Source organism: Drosophila takahashii, chromosome 3L, assembly GCF_030179915.1.
Source record: "Drosophila takahashii strain IR98-3 E-12201 chromosome 3L, DtakHiC1v2, whole genome shotgun sequence".
In the NCBI taxonomy this organism is placed as follows: Eukaryota; Metazoa; Arthropoda; class Insecta; order Diptera; family Drosophilidae; genus Drosophila; species Drosophila takahashii.
This window is the reverse complement of record NC_091680.1, coordinates 26,654,431-26,673,995: the sequence shown is the minus strand read 5'-3', so window position 1 is coordinate 26,673,995 and position 19,565 is coordinate 26,654,431. Positions and strand designations below refer to the sequence as shown.

The window sequence follows — 19,565 nt, the reverse complement described above, 5'->3', positions numbered from 1 at the left end:
TTGTAATCGTCATTGCTGATGTTCCTGTGCGGCAATTGAGAGTTGTTATTCTGTTTTGTTTTTGTTTTTCTTTTATTGAGATTGGCTTGCTCACCGCGTGTGTGTTTGTGTGGCTCGGGGCCATTGCTATATGTACAACATTTCGTGTTTGCTTAAGCGATCGTTTTACTTGGCTAGACAAATGTTTATTAAGCCTATTACTTACTGGTATATGTGTGTTCGCAGGGGCAAAACATCTGTATACATAAGGCTGGCAAACATGGCTGGACATCAGGTGGATTCATATCTCCTCTCTTCTTTCGAGCATATTTTATACAATTAAATTTAATGCTTTTTGCGCACTACTTGCCGCCACATCTTATCCACATGATTTACCCCTGCGTTCTTGAGTTTTTCAAAAGCAGTGCTGTTCAAATATTATAAAAATTTTTAAGTACAATTTACTTTTAAATCACAAGCCAAAAGTAATCTTACTTAGATTTTTTAAACGTTTAAAAACACGGTAACATTATTTAGGAATCCAGGCCAGTAAATTGCTTTCGAAGACTTATGCGCTAAAATCCTTGCTATAGCGAGAGTGTAAGATGTAACCAGTGAGATATACCAGTGGTTGATATCGCTAGACTAGGACTTCCCACTGCAGATCCAATGCATCGTCATGGGAATCCCTCCTCCACTGACCCAAAGGAATATATCAAAATTCCTGCGTTCAGGCCGGGTCTGATCCTTAATTTACTAGGTCGTTATGTGTATTCTTCGTATCGCAAAACTTAGATGCAAAGAGCTTAGCAGTTATGACAAAAATATTACACTATTTGAAATGATCGGAGAATATCAATTCGCTTATTGCTGCTCCTTGGGAGCCGTAGCTTAATGCTAAGAAAAAATACTCAGTTCCAGTGTTCTCGATGCTCGATACTCCTCACTCTGTCGGATACTCAGTACAGGATGCCGGGATGAACGGCCCCGCTGCGCTGGAAGTACACATTCGGATTGCTGCTCAACGTGGGCTCCAGCGTCGTGTAGAGATTCGTTTCGTCGGGTCGTATAAACATGCCTACAAAAAAACGTATTTATAGTGTCTTTCGCGTTAATGAAAATTTTTATGAACATATTTAATGAAGATTCGGTAATATTGCTTGTATGCAGGGATGGCTAATCACAAGTAATGTAGCTAAATATTTTTTTTTTAATTCTCATTAAAGTATCTATATATATTAAACTTAACAGCCTATGCTCTTTTCTCAAGATAGAAATAATGAGCGATAACTTACTGTTCCATACACAGTTAACTGTACACTGATAAAAACGTTATAAATATAAAATTTAACAATTACAGTTAATTTTCTATTTTATACCCTAATTCAAAAATCTTTAAATTAAATTATTAGGTTTAATGTGTTTACTTTTCCACTACAATTTTTTTATTTTCAGGTTTTTTTAGTGACGTAACAAAACTTTTAGAAAAAACTTTAGAAGTTAGAATATCAAACTCCTAAAAAAAAGTTTTATTTTTTTCCCCTGCTACTCGTTTGGTAATATTTGTTTTTGATATAAATTATCTAAAACTAAACCAAAATGTTTAAAATTAAGATAAATAAATAGATAGATCAGTACTTTTGGACTGAGTTTTATTGACTTTCAAAAGTTTCCCAACTTCTAGACATCTTTTTCAAAATATCAATTTCTAAACCTAAAAAATAATATATTTTTTAGTTTTCCCTAAGGAAAAAATTAGTTTCTTTGTTGATTTTAAAGCTTTCGATTTCTACAAGTGTTAATTACCAAAAGGTAGATCAAAAATAAGCAGTGTCCTAACCTACAGACCACTCCCCTAAATATTACGTTTTTGTAATTAATTAAAATGTATAATACAGTGGCTTCCCCATACATAAACGTTTCTATTATTTTTTCCGCCAGTGTATATACGAATACTGGATTTTTTTTAGAGTACATTTTGTTCTTATTTATTGTACACTGTAGCCAAAAGTTTAAAATTAGGGTACAGGAAAAAAATCGGCTATAGTTGCTAGGACTTTTGGCCGTCAGAGTACATATATTTGAGCTATTATTAACGATCTTTATCAATTCTCAATATGATTAAATAACTTTATCCAGCCGTGCGAAAAAAACATGGAGTGTTTTTTACTAATATATTAGAGTAGTAATATTGGGTTAAGCGAGGTACATAATGCCCATTGAGTGACACTAGCTTTTAAAGATACAAATGTGTAGCTTTGTGAGTATTACCCTTTGGATGCCTCCCCTGCAGACAAACCCCAATATACCTAGGGGACTGTTAGCAATCGGTGAGTATTACCTGGCGCATAGCGCAACGTTTTGGCCAATTGCGCCGCTTGTGTCATGGAGGTTAGCGAGTTGCCCAACTGTTTGAGGGTCAACGGCGTGAGCGTGGGCGGTGCGGCTTGCTGTGGTGGCGGTGGTTGCGGTGGCAGTGGTGGAGGTGGTGCGGGAGGATAATAGCAGAACGGGTGCGGACTCAGGTGTGCTGGAAAATAGTGATACATACGCGTATAGCTCGGCGGTGCGGCGGTGACCAAAGCAACCCGATCTGTCGGCGGATTGCAGGGATTGGTGGTGCGGTGCGGTGGTGGTGGAGGAGTGGGTGCGTGTGTGGTTGGGAGTCCCAGTGCCCAGATCCCAGAGCCGTGAGTAAAGTTACCAAACCATTAACAAAACCAGTCGTGACCCACACACGCGTATGGGTAATATTACGTATAGGATAAACATATATGTACAGTAATTATTGGTTTTTGACAATAAATGTAAATTCAATTAAGTTTCGAAAAGGTAAAGATACCGGAAACAAAACCAAAAGAGTCAACCAATAATGAAAAAAGGTTCCAAGTGATTGATGAACATAATAGTAATGAAAAAATTACAGAAACAACACGAATGGATTATGAAATGACATATGCAAGTGTGCGAGTCGTGAGCGTGTCGAGAATTTTTTGATTACATTTGACAAAATGTGAGGGTGATGACGGAGGAGAAGTTCGATAGGGAGAAGATAAATGTTGTCGTTGCGATGAGGATGATGATATTTTTGTTTCGAGTTCGTTGTTGATGTTGTAGATGAGTGTCGTGTTGGTTGGCGGTGGTGTTTGATGAGATATGTATGCATAACAAGACAAATAAAAAGTAAACAAACAGATAAAATAATAATAAATATTTAGGTATTTATATTGTTTTCATGTGCTTTGAGTGCAACCAAGTTTTAGCCATATGTTCGTAGATAAATCACAGAAGATGTCACAACTTCTGCCCATGGTCAGCCATAATTGGCCTGACCCAGAGCCCGAGCCCAGACACAGATGTTCCCAATTCGTGGAAATTACCTTGCCATATTTCACACTTTTGCCGGCCAATTTATGGCGGACCTAATGATGTCAAACGATTTCATGTCAATGGGTTAACTCTACACCCTCAAGCCATAGAGAAAGTCTCGGTGGTATGCATTTATTTTTGTTTTACGGGTATTGGGCAAAAACCTCAAGCTATTTTCATCGGAATCTTAATAGGTTTGTGTTGGACTGAGAAAACAGTTTTTGCTCTCGTTTATCCCATTTGCAGGGCTGTGGCCTTGATTAACTTTAGGGGTTAGTAAAACCCATGTGGAGAAATTCCCAGGGGCCTGAAGCACATCCAATTTTTTTATCGCACCCAATAAAAAATACGCGCCACGGTTGCAGTTGCAATACGTTTAGCCCGAGCAATTTTTTCCCTCTTGTCCGACTTAATAATAATAACCAAACCAGTTCAAGTTTATGCATATTTTTTGTTTCGCCTCCGATTCCTCGGAATCCAGTTTCCCTTTTAGATAAGAACCAGCCCTAATTGTTCGGCTATTTATATCTTTCGTACACTTGTCATAATTAGCAGCCAGTTGTCCTGGCCAAAGCTTTGCTTTCCGAGCCCTGGATCTCTGGTCAAAATTCAGTTAAGACGGGCAAAGCCTAAAAGATGTGAGCCAAGTCAACCGGCAGCAGCCGGGGGTAATAACTTACGATTATTACTATATTTTCAACAGCTCTGTGGGCCAACCGAATGAAACGAGTGGGGCAAACTGTGTTAATGACATGAAAACTGACAAAAAAGACCAGAAAACCGGGCCGAAAAGAGAGGCTGGGAAATCAGGGATCTGAACTCTTGACAGTGCTAAATGCAGCAGTTACACACATGCCAACCTCTTTTCCCGGGCACTTTCTTGGGTTTCTAATTAACTTAGAACAAATACTGCAATTAAGCCCGCTTGTTTTTCTGTGACTTCTGTTCTGCTTCCCCTGCCTCGAATGTGGAATTATGTGTCAGAAAATGAAATGCATGTGTGCGCCAGAATCTGAATCTGTACCTGTATCTGTATCTGTACCCTTACCTGTATCTCCAGATATATCTGTATCTGTATCTGCGGTGGGCAGGCTTTTGCATTTCGCGTTGAAAAAGAAACTAGTTTTCCTACAGCAGCCGCCAGCTGAAGCGGCAAATTTGGCTTAATTCCGTTTTGCCCGAGACCAGCTAGAAAATCTTTCTCTCCGATTTGCGCCGTCTGTCAGCTCATTTGGCCATTATGAATTATGTGCGCCAGCATTAAATATGTTACTTTAGCTCGCAGCCGACAGCCAACTTAACGAAACGAGACGAAATGTAACGAAAAACGCTAATTAAGTGCAAATATGTATGGCCAGTCTCGGGATTGGCGTCCGTGTGCACGTGTTGTGCACTACGTATCCAGGTGTGAGGGCGGCCAAAGGCCTTAAAAATTCTATTTGCCTAGAGATGACAGCGGTACGTGACCCCGAATTCTAATTGTCGTAATACAGGAAATAAAGAGAAACGTATTTACGGAGATCCCCTTATAAATCTTCTCTTAGTAGTCTCTTCATATAAGACCAAGAATATTAAGTACAAAATAATATGGAACGATAAAGAAAAATGTAAAATTTTAATGATTTTCAACTTTAATTCTAAATGTGCGTTCATAAAAAGCTAAAAGAAATGCGGAGCTCTACACATACGAAAATATTTGTTTCCTAGTCTTTATCTAACGTAAGTTATGCGGTTCTACCCCATTAGAAACATGTGCCCAAAGCATGATTTCCCGGCTACCGTAGAAATTCTTTTTATGAATTATTCCCCCTTTAAACTGCGGCGATTTATTCCATCTCCATTATTTCCTCACTTTTAATTCCTCTTCCCGTGTGCTCGACTTCGACTCCGCAGTTTTTACTTTTCCTCACTTGCATTTAATTATTTCTGCCTCTTTCACCGGCTGGGGAAAATTCATTAAAATTGCCCATCTCTAGAGCGGAGACCGAGCCACGTTTTGCATTTTGCAGTTTGCAGTTTGTCGGCTTGCCCCCGCCCCAAGTGCATCTGCTTCCTTACCCTCAGCCCAGTATCTTCTATCTGGCTGGCAACAAGTTAAAGTTAAACCAACTGCCGCACGTTGACTGATTGCTACGTGCAGATTGTCATTGTTCGCCTTTGTTGTAGGCTCAGTTGCCTTTTGCTGCTGTTGTTCTTGCCACAGTTGAGTTCGCTTTTTGTTGCTGTTGCTGTTGCTTTTGCTATTTCTGTTGCTGTTGTTAGTTGCTACATACTTTGCAGACTTGAGTAATTTCTTCGCCGAGCGCTGCCTCTTTGCCTTTCAGCCTTTTCCTCATTGGCTTCGGCGTTGACTCTTTCTTTCTGCCTCTGGCTGCAGCGCCAAAGGTTGTTGCTTTTGCCTTGGCCGTTGTCTGGGCCTTTGAGAGTGAGTTGCCAGATGTTGTGATATCACGAAGCAGCATTATAACTAATTGGCCACGTTCGTTCTAAGCCATCCCCTCCGCTTCCCCATCCCCCTATCCTCTAGCCAGAGTTCATTGTCATGAACTGCGCTGCGGAGGTTTTTCCCTCCCATTTACAGGCGGAAGAAAAACATTTTTCACATGGCCGCAACGGTCGGCAATTTGCATATTTTGGCTAAGGGCGTATGACCTTCGAATTGCTACAATTCAATTTACATTTCTTTTAAATGTGTGCTTCAGTTGGAGTTGCGTGGAAATGAATGGGGAAAACTTTGATCAGACCCTCGGATTAATTTTCTTTTCTTCTGGGATGTAATAATGAATAGGAATTAGAGAAACCAAATCTAACAATTGCATTTAAAATATAATTTATTTTTGTGCCTTCATAATTAAACAATAAATATTTAACACGCTCATTTAAGAAGCTTCCGAGACTGAATAATTTACTATTAAGTTCGAGGCTCAGAGGGCCTAAGACCTTATATCAATCATGCTTTTGGAGCCTAACCATATCGCACATTTTCGATTGCCCCTTGGTTTGCATCCCTGGGCGGCAACCGCAAGCAGACGAAGATACCGTAAGACCGAGGCGATCTCCTGGCCAATTTAGCGTAATAATTTCAGCATGTGCAGTTGGCACACGGCTCATTGGCTCCCTCGGCCTGCTCGGCCCTCCACTCCCCCCGATCGGTTGGCCTGAACCGCTTTGAGCCGGGCTAAGAGCTGGTACCAAGACCTGAGTTGGCTTTTCCGCTTTCGGTTTCATTGCCGCAATTCGGAACTGGTTATCGATTACGTTGCTGGCCGGCTGCTGGCACTTCTAGGCAAAACTAAATATCATCGCTCCACAGCATCCAGCCTGGCTCTCCGATCGCCGAGGCTGCGGCTCTTATTGCAAACCGCTATAATTTTGTGGTAATATACAGTGACGCTCGTTTCAAGCACGTGCTGGCAGCATTTACCCAACTCATATATTAAGTCCCATACACAGGCGCTGCCGCGGACTGCAAACTGAAGTTGGATACGATACTCAACAACACGTACTTCACAGATTTGTACATTACGCCATCGTCATCATCATGATCATCATCTTGCCCATCATCGTTGTCAAGTTTTCTGCTCCGCGCTGCTTGGCTTGCTTTGGTTCTGTTCTTTTGTTTTTGCTCTCGGCTTTTCAATTTCAAGTTCGTTGCCTCTGCTGGTAGTGGTCTCAGAACAATTGAGGCTAATCGAATCTTTTTTATGTCATATTTTCGACAGCTGATGCTGGTCGAACCGTTTCAATGGGTGCCCCAAGGCAAAGCTGGGTTCTAAACAAAGCCAGGTTAACAGAAATCATTTGATTGAAATTGTTGTTTGATGTTCTTTCCAGATTGCTTTAAATTTGGGTCTAATAATTGACAGCTTAAGCAATCAAACAGAACAATTTGAAGCCCAATGTTTGTTCTACCTTGGATAACTTCAAGATAACAATCAAAAATGGTTTTCAATATCAATAATATAGCATTAGTTGGAGTAAGAAAAAGCGTTGCAAATATTATATTTGCGATGCTAAATTGTTTTTTTATAATGTTCTAAATTATTTATTTATTGTACTCTGTGGCCGAAAGTTGAAAACTTAAATCTTAAAAAACGTATTTAAACCTTTCTTGTTTGCTTAAATATTAATATTATGAACAATTATCAATTGGTACCTACTATTTCATATATTAGCAAAACTAATTTTAAAAATGGGTTTCTACGTCAAACAAAAGACTCAGGCAACGAACTTTGATTTGTTTTCCCAGGCAGAAACCTAATACTTTCCAATTACTTTTGTGTGCAAGAAATAATTCCTAAAAAGGAATCTATAATAATCATGGCCATAATTTATTCACTTCTCATAACATAAATGAGCTTTCTTTAAGCTAAGCACCATTTGGCCAACTGGTTTATGACAATGAAGCAACCTTTTGGAAGTATCCATCAATAACACGCGAAACCTCGGCTCGAGCTAAGCTTCAGGTCCTCAAGTGTGCAGAAAATGGAAAAAATAGCAGATACAAAACCAATCTCTGGACTGTTCACAGTTAAATGACTATGCGGCCTCCCAGGGCTCTTTATTGACAAATCCCCATCGATCGATAAACATGCAAGACAAATAGACAAAAACTTCCGCACGGGTCTCGGGAGTGTAGCGACAAGCTTTAACCTTCCAAGGTCTGCTCGGATCGTCGCATCGTCGGATCGGCTCGGATCTGCCCGGCTCCACGGGCATGAATGATTGATTTTATGTATGTGGCTGCCTGGCATAAAGTCACTCAATAAAATTACAAAAAAATGCGACGTCGCCGGAGAACAAAGACCGCTGGCAGATGCCCAGATTGATGGGCCCGTCTTACTGACCAACTGGCCAAGTGCCGGCATGGCCAAGTCGAAGATGGGACACCCTGCTCACTGATAAGGTCACTGGATCGTCTCGGGAGGTTTCTGCGCACAGATTCCAGTTGCAGTTTCCCCACCAAGCGGTGGGGCCCCAGGGGTTAGGGTATAATGATAACATCACGCAGCGGCAACGGAAGTATGTACGAGTATCTATTTTTGTGACTCCGCCTGTCATCGCGCCGCTCGTTGTCGACAGCTGCCCGAAGCGCTTACAACAATGCGACTTCAATTAAAGCAGCCCGGGCAACCTTGAACTCTCGTTCAATCAGCGGCAACGGGTTGCTCAAATCGGCGGGGCCCCACGACATCCTTTTAACCACATCAAGCCAAACCAGGCACACACACAGGAAAAAACTCCTATTAAATAATAATCAATTTAAGTTGTACCAACTCAAAAAATTTTAGCTTGTAAATTAATTAGATTGCAAACTAAATATTTCACATATCAGCATTGCATAATATACCACATTCATAAGAAAGATGGGTCTAAGACTAATCCACTTTCTTCGAACTTATTACATTACATTTTAAAGTACAATTATGTACTTCTTGGAATATAAAATATTTTCGTATAGAAAACCAAAGACTGAGGCAACGAACTTTTTAGTGCGTTCTACTTTCAGGGGTGTGGCTTTATTTTTTTTTATGGTTTAATAAATATATGTCTAATTGGTTTCCTTATTATAAATACACCACTTCAAATTTTCCAATTACTTTTAGATTAAACAAAAAACTGAGGGAACGAACGTTTATTTTCAAATACTTTTGAGCAACTAAATGACTACATTTCTATAAGTATCCACTTCTCATAATATAAGTAGGCTTTCTTTGACCAAAGCTAACTGGTTGTGAATTTTCATTTAAAAAGGATCTAAATTTCTTTGTGTGCAAGAAAGACCCAAGCTGGAGCTGTCAATCTGCGTTCATTCCTCGCCTTCGACTTTGACTTCATGGCGGCAATCATCGAGAGCTGCTGGCCTCTGACTGCGCCCTTTCCCCCGGTCCACTGATCCGCCTCTGCCCCCTCGCCTGTCCCTGCCCCTGATCTTGCCCTGGAATCTTTTGGCCCGGTTCATTCCTTTGCGTCAACGCCGTTAGCTGTCGTTTAGTTTATTGTTGCAAATTGTTCAGTGAATTATGTGCCGAACTGCTTACTGCCAACGACCACACACACAAGTGCCCGTGAGTATGTATATTCGAAGGCTTGGCAGGAAATTTGATATTATGAATTTATTGGAAATATCTTTCGTTCCTCCCTGCAGTTTCAGCTTACCGATTGTGAGACTCCTAATTTGGAGCACATAAATTTATGATTTATTGTCAATCAATTTCATTGAGACTTTTATGCATTTATACATTAGAGGTGAAATCTGAGTTGGATCCAATATCGTTTCTAGCTACCTACTTACTACTCATTGTTGAACAAATAAACCTCGCAAGTTAATTAACAATTCATTTAAGTCCTTAAAATCTTTGAATTTTTTTTTGTTTGAGTAGTAAATGATTTTAGTATCTTTGCTTCTTTCTTTTACAGTTTGAAATGCATTTAACGTAATGGCTTTATGCGAGTCATTGGTTTCTCAATCGGGAAGTGACTTACACATGCTCAAGAACCCTAGCAATAGATTGCATCTTCCTTCAGAGGCAAGACATCCAATAATTTGCCTCTCCTTAAGCTGTCAACTCCCCAGCCAAATCAAGTTCGTTGCCCAAATCATTTGCTCTTCAATCCGCCAGAGCAATGGCACGAAAAAGGGAAAAACTTTTGATTTTTTCTTGCCTCATCGCCTTATGTAAATTTTCAGCTGCTGCCCACATGCACATGCAGCTCCAGTTTTTTTCTTTCTGTGCCCTTAATCAAGCCGGAACCCTTGCTGTCGCTGCCTTTGGCTCACTTCACTCAGCCTGGCTCAAGTTTAAATCGAAGTCGGATCGGAGTCGCAGTCGAAGTCGGGGAGTTAGCGAGACAACTACACAACCCACACACATGTTTCTGGATCGGATCCGATTGGATCGGGTTTGGTTATGGGCTGAAGTACGGCATGGCTTGGGCCTGAGTATGGGTCTGGGTCTGGGTACGATAATGGCAGCGATTGCAGCTCTCGGCTGATGCTGGCTCCTTCTGCTTGTTAAGCTCTGTGCCTACTTTGATTTCGCTGTGCTCCGTGTGTCTCCAGACATTTGTCTTTTGCTCTTAAGGTTTCTGCCTGCTGCCTAGTTTTTCTTTCGTCGTTGATTTCTGTTACCCCTCAAATGCACTTTCAATTGCAGACAGTTTGACGTATATATGTGTAGCCGGGGCCACAGCACTATATCTCTCATTTATCTATCTATGTACGAACCTACCTATATTTCGACTGTCGCTGGCTGCCTTACTTGCTGGCTTTCTTCAGCCCGAGTCGGAATTGGAATTGGAAGTGGAATTGGAATTGAAATCGGAATCTGCGGCTCAGTCTGAGCCCAGGCTGCCCACAGGCACTTTGGCTTGTGGGCCGCGGCTTCAACTCCAGATTCGGCTCCAACTCCACTTCACCCAAAGTTCCAGCTGCACCTCGGCTTTTGTCCTGCCTGAGTTTGCCTTCTTGGACTTGGATGTGGCTGTGGATTTGGAGTCGTCGTCAAGTAGCTGCCATGTAAAACGCTTCCTACTTTGCCCTACCAGCGCATTGTTATAATTTGGCAAGCTATTGCCCCTCTTGTGCACTATCCGAATTATCAGGTAACTGGATTTGGTTTGACTGGCAATAGAGATTAGGAAAATATGTGTCTTATAAGATCTGAAAAATAATTCATATACTGGATGATTTTCCTTCGCTTCCAATTGCCGTAATTAATTTCCCCAATTGCCTAACCTTTTTCGCAGAGCATTTCTGCTGCGTTTTCCACTTGAATTACCTCGAGTTTTCCTCTCCCATTTCCATTTGAAATGTTTTCGCTGACTGTAATCATACATTTGTGATGTATTTACTTTAATTAAATTACGTAAAGTGTTACATGGCCTGGGCACGCACATTTTGGAGTACCCCCACTGGGTGCCCTTCCTCCCCGAGTTTCCCCATTTCTTTCCAGTTTGCCACACACATAAACCACATAAACTCCGCTTATGCTTTCATTAGAAAGCTGAAATAGTTTAAAGCCTTTTATGGCTTGTTATTGTTTAGAAAGAAGAAACACAAAAACTAATAACCCCAAGAAATACAAATTCCATAAATATTGTTTCTTGTCAGGCGGCTCATAAATTGCCGAAAATTGCACAGTCAGCTCTTATTGTGGGCTTTCTGAGATTTGGCTTTGACTCGTTTCACTTGCCCTCTGACAATGAGCCAGGCGAATTCCGTTTGAGGACAGGTCGTGACCACTTCGACACCGCCTGACAATGACATTTAGCACCGACTAATGGGCAGATGTGAAATTTCAAATAATACGTTCCTAGCGGTGTCAACTTGGCTTTATTGGAATCGCTATTTCCGAAATGATTTAAGCCGCAGCAGCGAAAACTTAATCAAAAACCTAACCCACGAACCTGGACGTTCTCACCGCGAAAATGAAAATGAAAACGAAAGCTGGAAGACAGATGGACGGATCGCCGAGTGTGTGCTCTTTTTACACTTGGCTTACACGACGACTGCGGCGTTGGGAAAATTAATATGCCAAACAATTACACGGCCCGGCAAAACAATTTTAAGCCCAGTTAATGCCGTCGCACAGTGGTCGGGAGCCTCGCGAATTCGCCGCGAAAAATTGCCTACAATTGCGATTGGACGAGAAATGAAAGCGCACAAATTTGCATACAAGCAAATGAAGCGGAGCAAAAGGAAAATTGGCATACATACTAATTGCAAAAGAAATGCATAAGAAATGGAAAGAAAATAATGACAGGGCGCGGTTTGGGAAACTGTATAATTATTTATTTGACATTGGCAATGAAACTGCATACAAAAGTACAGTAGCAGAGTAATTAGAATCGGATTGCATGGATTGGAATAATTGGAAATTTGGTTTATAAATCAAAATAAGAAAATAGAATTAGAAGAATTAGAATTAGAAGAAAATTTTAAAATCGGACAATTCATTAAAAAGTTATGAGCAAAATCAGAAATGGCCGCTAGATGGAGCCATTTTTTTTTACAATTGCACACCTCCATCTCCCTCGCACATCCTTTATCTGAGTAACGGGTATCTGATAGTTGAAATACTCGACTGTAGCATTCTCTCTTGTTTTAAACAAAACTCTTGCTAATAAGTATTTGCTAAAGGCTTCAAGATAGATACAATTTAGCTTCCATTGAAACCACTGTGCTTTGGCTACCGTCTGCTGGAGCTCACAGTCTTTGAAAGTTAAGACTTTTGCTTTTTCTTCCCCCCGACTTTGTTTTTGCTTTTAGAAAGAGCGAGCAAATGGATAAACAAAAGTTCAAGAGGTTGCCAGCCCCGCCCCCCGTGCGCACATGAGGCAAGAAAAGAAAGTTATTACAAAATTAACAGAGGCTGACAGCTGACAAGGGCAGAAGGTATGAGGTCGAAATGGAACTGTATGTGGCTAGAGTTGGGTCTGATTGCTCTGCAGAAATTGTGACGAATTCTGTGGCTGTGGAATGGGTTGTTGGAGCGGGACTTACCACCTCCGTTGTTGGCACTGGAGCAGTGCTTGGAGCTGAGTCCCTGGCCCGTATTGGAGGCCGAGTTGGGCAGGCCGCAGCCACTCATCACGCCGTACTTGATGGGCTTGAAGTGGAAGAACGAGGGCGAGTAGCCGGATCCGGCGCGGCTCAGGGAGCTGAACTGCTCCTCGCGGTCCTCCACGTAGAGCCCCTCCTTGCCCATGGCCGCCAGCTGCCTGCCCTTGGGCATGAACATCACCAGGAAGACGGTGGCGGAGGTGGCCACCAGGCCGAAGGCCACGCAGGCATCCTTGTGCCTCTCGGCCACGGCCAGTCCGCACAGCATCCAGCCCAGCCAGATGGGGATGGCTCCTCCGATGGCCAGGCCGATGTAGGTGGCCTCCCTGTAGTTGTCCCGGATGCCGCGCGACTTGATGGCCAGCACGGCGATGAAGACGATCAGGAAGACGATGTAGATCAGCGAGAAGAGCAGCTCCGAGAACTGCGTCTTGCAGAGCGGGATCAGCACGGTGCTGACCGCCGCTATCCGGGTGTAGATCTCCGGAGTCCCGTCCAGCGTGGTGTAGGACGTGGGGTAGAAGAGCGCCGAGTAGTTGGTCTGCGAGGCCACGGTGGTGCTGAGGAAGCCGCTGCCCATCACGGGCACACTGGTGGTGTAGACCTCCGGCGGCTGGGTGAGCAGCCACTGGCCCCCGATGGCCACCTGGATGAGCAGCGCGAAGAGGAGCAGCAGTCCCTGGTAGGGGGCCGGCAGGTAGACGCCTCCGTTCAGGCTGATCAGGAAGACGCACTTGACCAGCAGGGCGGCGAAGACGAGGGCGTAGGACACGCCCACCCCGAAGCGGATTGCCCCACAGCTGAGCAGCGTGGGCTGGGCCGTGATGATGGCCCCCAAGCTGGCGCAGGCGAACAGGCCCAGGAGCAGCATCTGGCCCAGGAAGAGGTGCCTGCGCGAGGGCGACGTGCGCCAGGCTTTGAAGAGCACGAAGATCTCGAAGGCGGCCATCATGAGCATGGTGAGGGTGGCCAGGACCAGCACCGGCACCACCCACGGCTCCTTGCGCAGTCCCGCGAAGGGCAGGTGGGTGGACACTATGCTGGGCGGGGTGCTGTTGGAGCCTCCCCCCGGAGCCACCCGGCCGGTGGTGGTGGTGCCCGCTGCTCGCGCCTTGGCCCCCAAACTCCGCCGCGGCGTGGCTGTTGTGGTGGTGGACGTGGTGCTGCTGGAACTACTGGCTGATAGCGTGGGCACCACAAAGAATTCCGTGGACATTTCCAGGCGGGCGGCACTCGAGACATTTCCGCCCGGAAAGTTGAGATCCAATTGCTTGGCAGACCGCTGGGACTGAGGAGCTGCCGGAGTGGTGGTTGTGGTGGTGGAGGTGGTGGTGCTTGTACTGGTAGTGGTACTGGTGGCATTCCGGCTGCTCGGCTTGAGCACCTGGTAGGCATTGCGATCGGTCTCCTGGCTGGTCACCAGTCGCACCCGCCGCCAAATGTTGTTGCCATTCACGCTGAGGCTGCGCGACGCCGGCGTGGTGGCGATCAGCTGCAGGACCAGCAGCAGGATCAGCAGCAGGTGGCGTCTGCCGGCCATTGGATGCGGTGACCTGACCCTTCGTGGTGCCTAAACCCTAAACCTTTCGCCGATCAAATGCGGCACATCTCTCGCGAACTCGCGCACAAAACCCTCACACGCGATCGCGATCGATTGCTTCGTAGATTCTTCGCTTCTTCAGTCTTCGCTGGCCCTCGATCAACAATTCTGCGGTCTATTTCTTCTCGAATCTCGATTCTCGCGCTAAAACGTCCGCTCGCTCCGATCGACCAACTGCAACTGACTGGCGGCTCTGCAAGTCGGGCTTTGGCCCGGCTTAGTCGTTTGAGACCCAGTTTGACGGCGGCCACGTCGAACTAACACTTGTTCGAGTTCGATGCGAGGTGCGTTTGCTAACTCGGCTAACAGCAGTGTGGCTAACTACGAAGTACAAAAGCTCTAGTATAATATACGAGAAGGATATATGTTTTTCAAATTTGTCAATCTCGATCTCTCTAATAATCGAAATATGTTATAGGAAGGGCTAGCCAATGCAGTAGTTAGAAGTTTTTTAAGATCCGTTTTTTTTTTGTAAGGATGCTTTATTAGGCAATCACGAAAATATAATAATCTTATTAACTGTATAAGTTCTACATAAACAGCTTCTGGTCGGGGCTAACTAAGGTTTTCCAAAAAAACATTTCAATGCAGAAATGGTTGCAACCATCTGCAAACGCAGTCCACAGACCTAGCTCACGATCCACGTTCAAACCGATCCCATCGCAAAGAACACTTTCATTCGTTCTGCATATGCGGAATATCACTCCGCTGCTCGACTTGGCTGGCAGGAAAGTGCTATAAGCTATTAGCTATTAGCCAACCGCTTTTGCGGTCTCCCCACAGAGCCACTCTCCTCGAAAACGGTCAACAAAAGGCGGAATAGCGAAATCCGAGCACAAAAGGCGATTGTAAATCAAAAGAGCGCTAATGATATATCGATATACAAAGTGTTGAGGTGGGAAAGGCATCGCCAATAGCGTTAGAAACGGCAATAGGAACTCGGCAACGGCAGCGCTCCGATTCCTTAAGTATTATTGTGTTCGGCGCGCGCTTTCAGCGAACCACAGTTAGAACTAAGCCCTGTTCAGATTCAGATCACCTGAATGAGTGGGCAAAAAAGAATCGTATTGGAAATTGTATTGCATAAACTCGACTTTGTGGTGGCCTTATATCACACATTGTCTTTAGGGATTCCCTGCAGTTGACTAGATGACCTAAATAAAATCGATTTTTATGAATTTTAAATTATATTCTTCTCAAAAACAAAAACACATTAAATATTAGTCACTACCAGCAATAAATCTGTAATAAAAAACGCCGCAATTTTAAAAATATTTATTGATTTCGAGCTACATTCAGAAATGTTCCTGAGGTAATACCTCAAGTCGAGTGTGAGCGGTCCTCCGGCCCAAGTGAACCTTATTGGCCACCGGACATTCCGCATTCATCTCCATATTTGGCGCGGCTCGCAATGCGCAGCCATTAGCCGCAACAAATGTTATGTAGATCGTGTCGACGGTAACTGAGCCCCCTTTGAACCCCCCATTGAATCGCAGACCAACTTCAGGCCAACTTCCCACCGCCCCCCGACTGGCCAACTTACGGTATCGTTAGTGACGATCTGCGGGGTCCGGCCGCTCTGTATTGACATGGAGGCGGGTAAATAACCTTTCGGCATGCCCCGAAAACAGAGTCGGAAAGAACATTTCGCATAAATGAGCGCGTAGTCAAATTTGTGATCCGCCATAACCGACCATAACTCAAGCTCCGGCTTCTGCTGTGATCATGATCTTGAGCGATACGTACTTACGTACATTCGTACCTGCTTCGCTGTACCTGTTCGCCTTGTAGATTTAATCTGAGTGAGACTTTCAGGCGGATTTCTTAATACGAATCGAGCAGGGATGATGATGCAGCGCAATTTGTGAACTTTTCAATTAGAACTTGTCGCTGGGAAATTAAATTCTGCTCACGTTGTGCCTAATCCCTGTTTTAGCTAAGCTGGCGATTATTCGGCATGCCTTCGTTGTCCATCCCCATTATCGGTTTAATTAAAGCTGCCTGTTGCCTGTTGGCCTTGCCAAGCTGCTAGTTCCCCCTGGTAACAGTGCTTTATGTAATCCTGCGGGCTTAGAGCAATCTTAGCTAATTAAAAGGCATTCTAATATTACGTTTCGCCTTTCTCCCGACCGCCGGATTGGGTTTCACGACATACCCGAGACACATTGCGTTAATAACCCCTGACTGAGCACAAGATCAAGGCAACCCTGTGGCTCGTGCGCAGGCCAAAAGTCAATTGGCCACACCTTGGGCAAAAAGTTGGTCCATTTCACTTAACCCAGTTTTAATCTTGAGAACTTGACTGTTGGACCAATAGTTTTGGTAGCTGGTGACTAAGCCATGTATTCTTGTTAATCCAAGCTTAGAAATGGTAGAAAACTATTCCTGAATTCTTTTTAATAGACCTGATAGAATTATCATTAAAATTATTTTTTTATGTTTGTTAAAATTAGTATTATTTTTTAATTTATTATCTTTAATTATTTCAATCTTGTTGTTATTTCAATGTTTGTTGAAAATATTATTATTTTTTAATTTATTATATTTAATTATTTCAATCTTAAAGAAATTGTTAAAAATTGTATATCCTACAGATCTTGACATTGCTTAGTAATATTTTCTATTGGCTGTAGCGCTCTCATTACTCGACCTGTGTATCAACTTTCTTTATGGGTAAAAATTATTCAAATTTGACTGCTTGCCTTTTCGCTGGGCCTAGAAGATTTTCACGATTTTCGTAAGGAGAACTAACCGAACTGGCTCTGACCTCATCGGTCGGATGGGCTAATATTACTGTGGCCGAATAAAGCGACGGCGCCAAGACTCCGAATCCTGGCCGAAGTTGATTGATTCCGGGTGATTTGAATGTCTGGCCTAAGACCTGGGCCTCGGATCTGGAACCGGGACCCTGGACTCGGATTAGAACCTAAAGAAGTGCCGACAGTTGGCTTGAGTAACGAAATGTGTCGGATAATCGAGCCGGACCGTTGCTTGCGGCTCTATTTTAAGCGCCTTAATTTATTTGCCACAAGACAAGACGGCGCCGTCTGGGTCAAGTGTCAAACCGCCGACGATTTGCGAATGTTCCCGATCATAATTCTATGGGGCCAATTAATTTTCGGGCATTTCGATTTGAGTATTTCTGTGGACCAAACGAACAATGTTGAACGTAAATCTTCGGGGATGCATTTTGAAATTTAAATTGAAACCAGTTGGTCAAGTGCATTGAACCTACACCCATCGGAGTGAGCAGGACTCGGATACCGAATATCCAGAGACAAAGCCTCTTGGCGATCTTATTTATTTATCAATATGTAGTGCGGCTCGTCACCCTTTCCCTCCCTTTTTTCGCCACCATTCGAGCCGAGTTCATTGTCGTCCCCAAAAGAGCGAATTCTGATTTATAAGCGGGCTCTTGGCCAGTCCCTCGTCCTCCTCCCCATCCCCCCATACCAGTTCCCCTCCTTCGCGACGGGGCTGCGCTTTAATCACGTGCGTGCAATGCGCACATGATGATGCGCCCCAATCCGAATCCCCCATGCTTGCGCCCCCAAAGTCCCCCGATCCCATCCGATCCCAAAAGCGATCCCGACCCCTCCGATGCTCTTGACGATGCTGGGATGCCGCTCTGGCTTTGGCTGTTGCTGGTGTTGCAAATGCTGCCAGTGAACATTGCTCAACAGAGGAGTTCGCTCTTTTACAACTCACAGTGCTGCGCACATATTTAGATACAGCGGATGCGGCCCTCTTAATATCTTATTCGTAATGTGCTGCAGTATGTTATATTTTCATTCTTCTTATGGGTTAAAAACCAAACCAACCTAAATGTGACGCGTTAAACCCAAATTTATATGGAATATATTTTGTGAACAGGGAGTCAGTACCTGACATTTTTATACCCGTTACTCGTAGAGTAAAAGGGTATATTAGATTCGTGCAAAAGTATGTAACAGCTAGAAGGAAGCGTTTCCGACCCCATAAAGTATATATATTCTTGATCAGGGGCACTAGCCGAGTCGATCTAGCCATGTCCGTCTGTCCGTCTGTATGAACGCTGAGATCTCAGAAACTACAAAAGCTAGAAGGTTGAGATTTCCCACACATATTCTTTGGCTTCCTACGCAGCGCAAGTTTATTTTAGCCGAGCGCCACGCCCCCTCTAACGCCCACAATCGCCCACTAACGATTTTAAAATGGGTCCTGCGCCCACATATTTAAAGATTTCCGAGAAGTATAAATGCAATTTTGTTGTGTATATGTATACCTATCGAAATGTAGAAGACATTTTTCAAATCGGACCATTCATTAAAAAGTTATACGCAATCAAAAATTATATATCTATCTCCCTCGCACTCCCTTTAGCTGAGTTACGATTATTAGTCGGGACACCAACCGGAGTACAGCGTTCGCACTCCCTTTAGCTGAGTGACGGGTATTAGATAGTCGGGACAGCAACCCGACTATAGCGTTCTCTCTTGTTCGACTTAAAAACAGTAAAAATAGTTGAAATGGGCAGAAAACTATTTAAATAGTTTCCCAACTTCATAGTCATCTCATAAAGTCATAATGTGGAAGTAAAATAATATTACTATTTTAAGAAACTTCATATGTAAATATCTTATTGTTAAAGCCCCACACTAACGTCAACAAATTCGGAAGGATATTAATAACAAAATGTTTCAATTTCTTAGGGTTTTAGAGGAACACGATATAATGGCATTTTGTTTTATACTTGTGTGAGTTATTAGCACGGGGTAGCTCATTGATACTCATTAAGTGTGCGGCAGAGGACGGGCAGAACTATTTCCTATGCTCGCCTAATGGGACCCTGCCGATCGTTGTTGCTGAGTGAGGTGAGGAATCAATTTCAATGGCTAATCCTAAGGCGATGTCCTCCGCTGTGCTTCCCCCTATATGTTTAGGTCCATTATGCAGAATGCATATAAATGTAAGTGCAAGTATCAGCGTTAGTACGAGAGTGTTGCCCGGGCTGCCGTTGTGTGTGAGCGCGCATGCGTGAAGCGTCCGTTTTAATCGTTGCCTGGCCATCGA

The 19,565-nt window shown here is 43.6% G+C and overlaps 1 protein-coding gene across 3 annotated transcripts; it reads right to left on the bottom strand.

Annotated features, from left to right (window-relative positions):
- Positions 1–86: 86 nt before the first annotated feature.
- On the bottom strand, positions 87–14,678 carry LOC108054917 (uncharacterized). 3 transcript variants are annotated; one of them, XM_044393856.2, is made up of 3 exons: positions 12,854–14,678; positions 2,321–2,572; positions 87–1,057 (listed from the first exon to the last, which is right to left on the bottom strand). In XM_044393856.2, the coding sequence occupies exons 1-3, from the start codon at positions 14,451–14,453 to the stop codon at positions 939–941; spliced, it is 1,971 nt and encodes a 656-aa protein (XP_044249791.1). In that variant the 5' UTR covers positions 14,454–14,678; the 3' UTR covers positions 87–938. The 3 variants fall into 3 exon arrangements, with proteins under 3 accessions (XP_044249791.1, XP_044249792.1, XP_044249793.1); XM_044393857.2 differs by having other exon boundaries at positions 2,321–2,509; XM_044393858.2 differs by lacking the exon at positions 2,321–2,572.
- Positions 14,679–19,565: the final 4,887 nt, after the last annotated feature.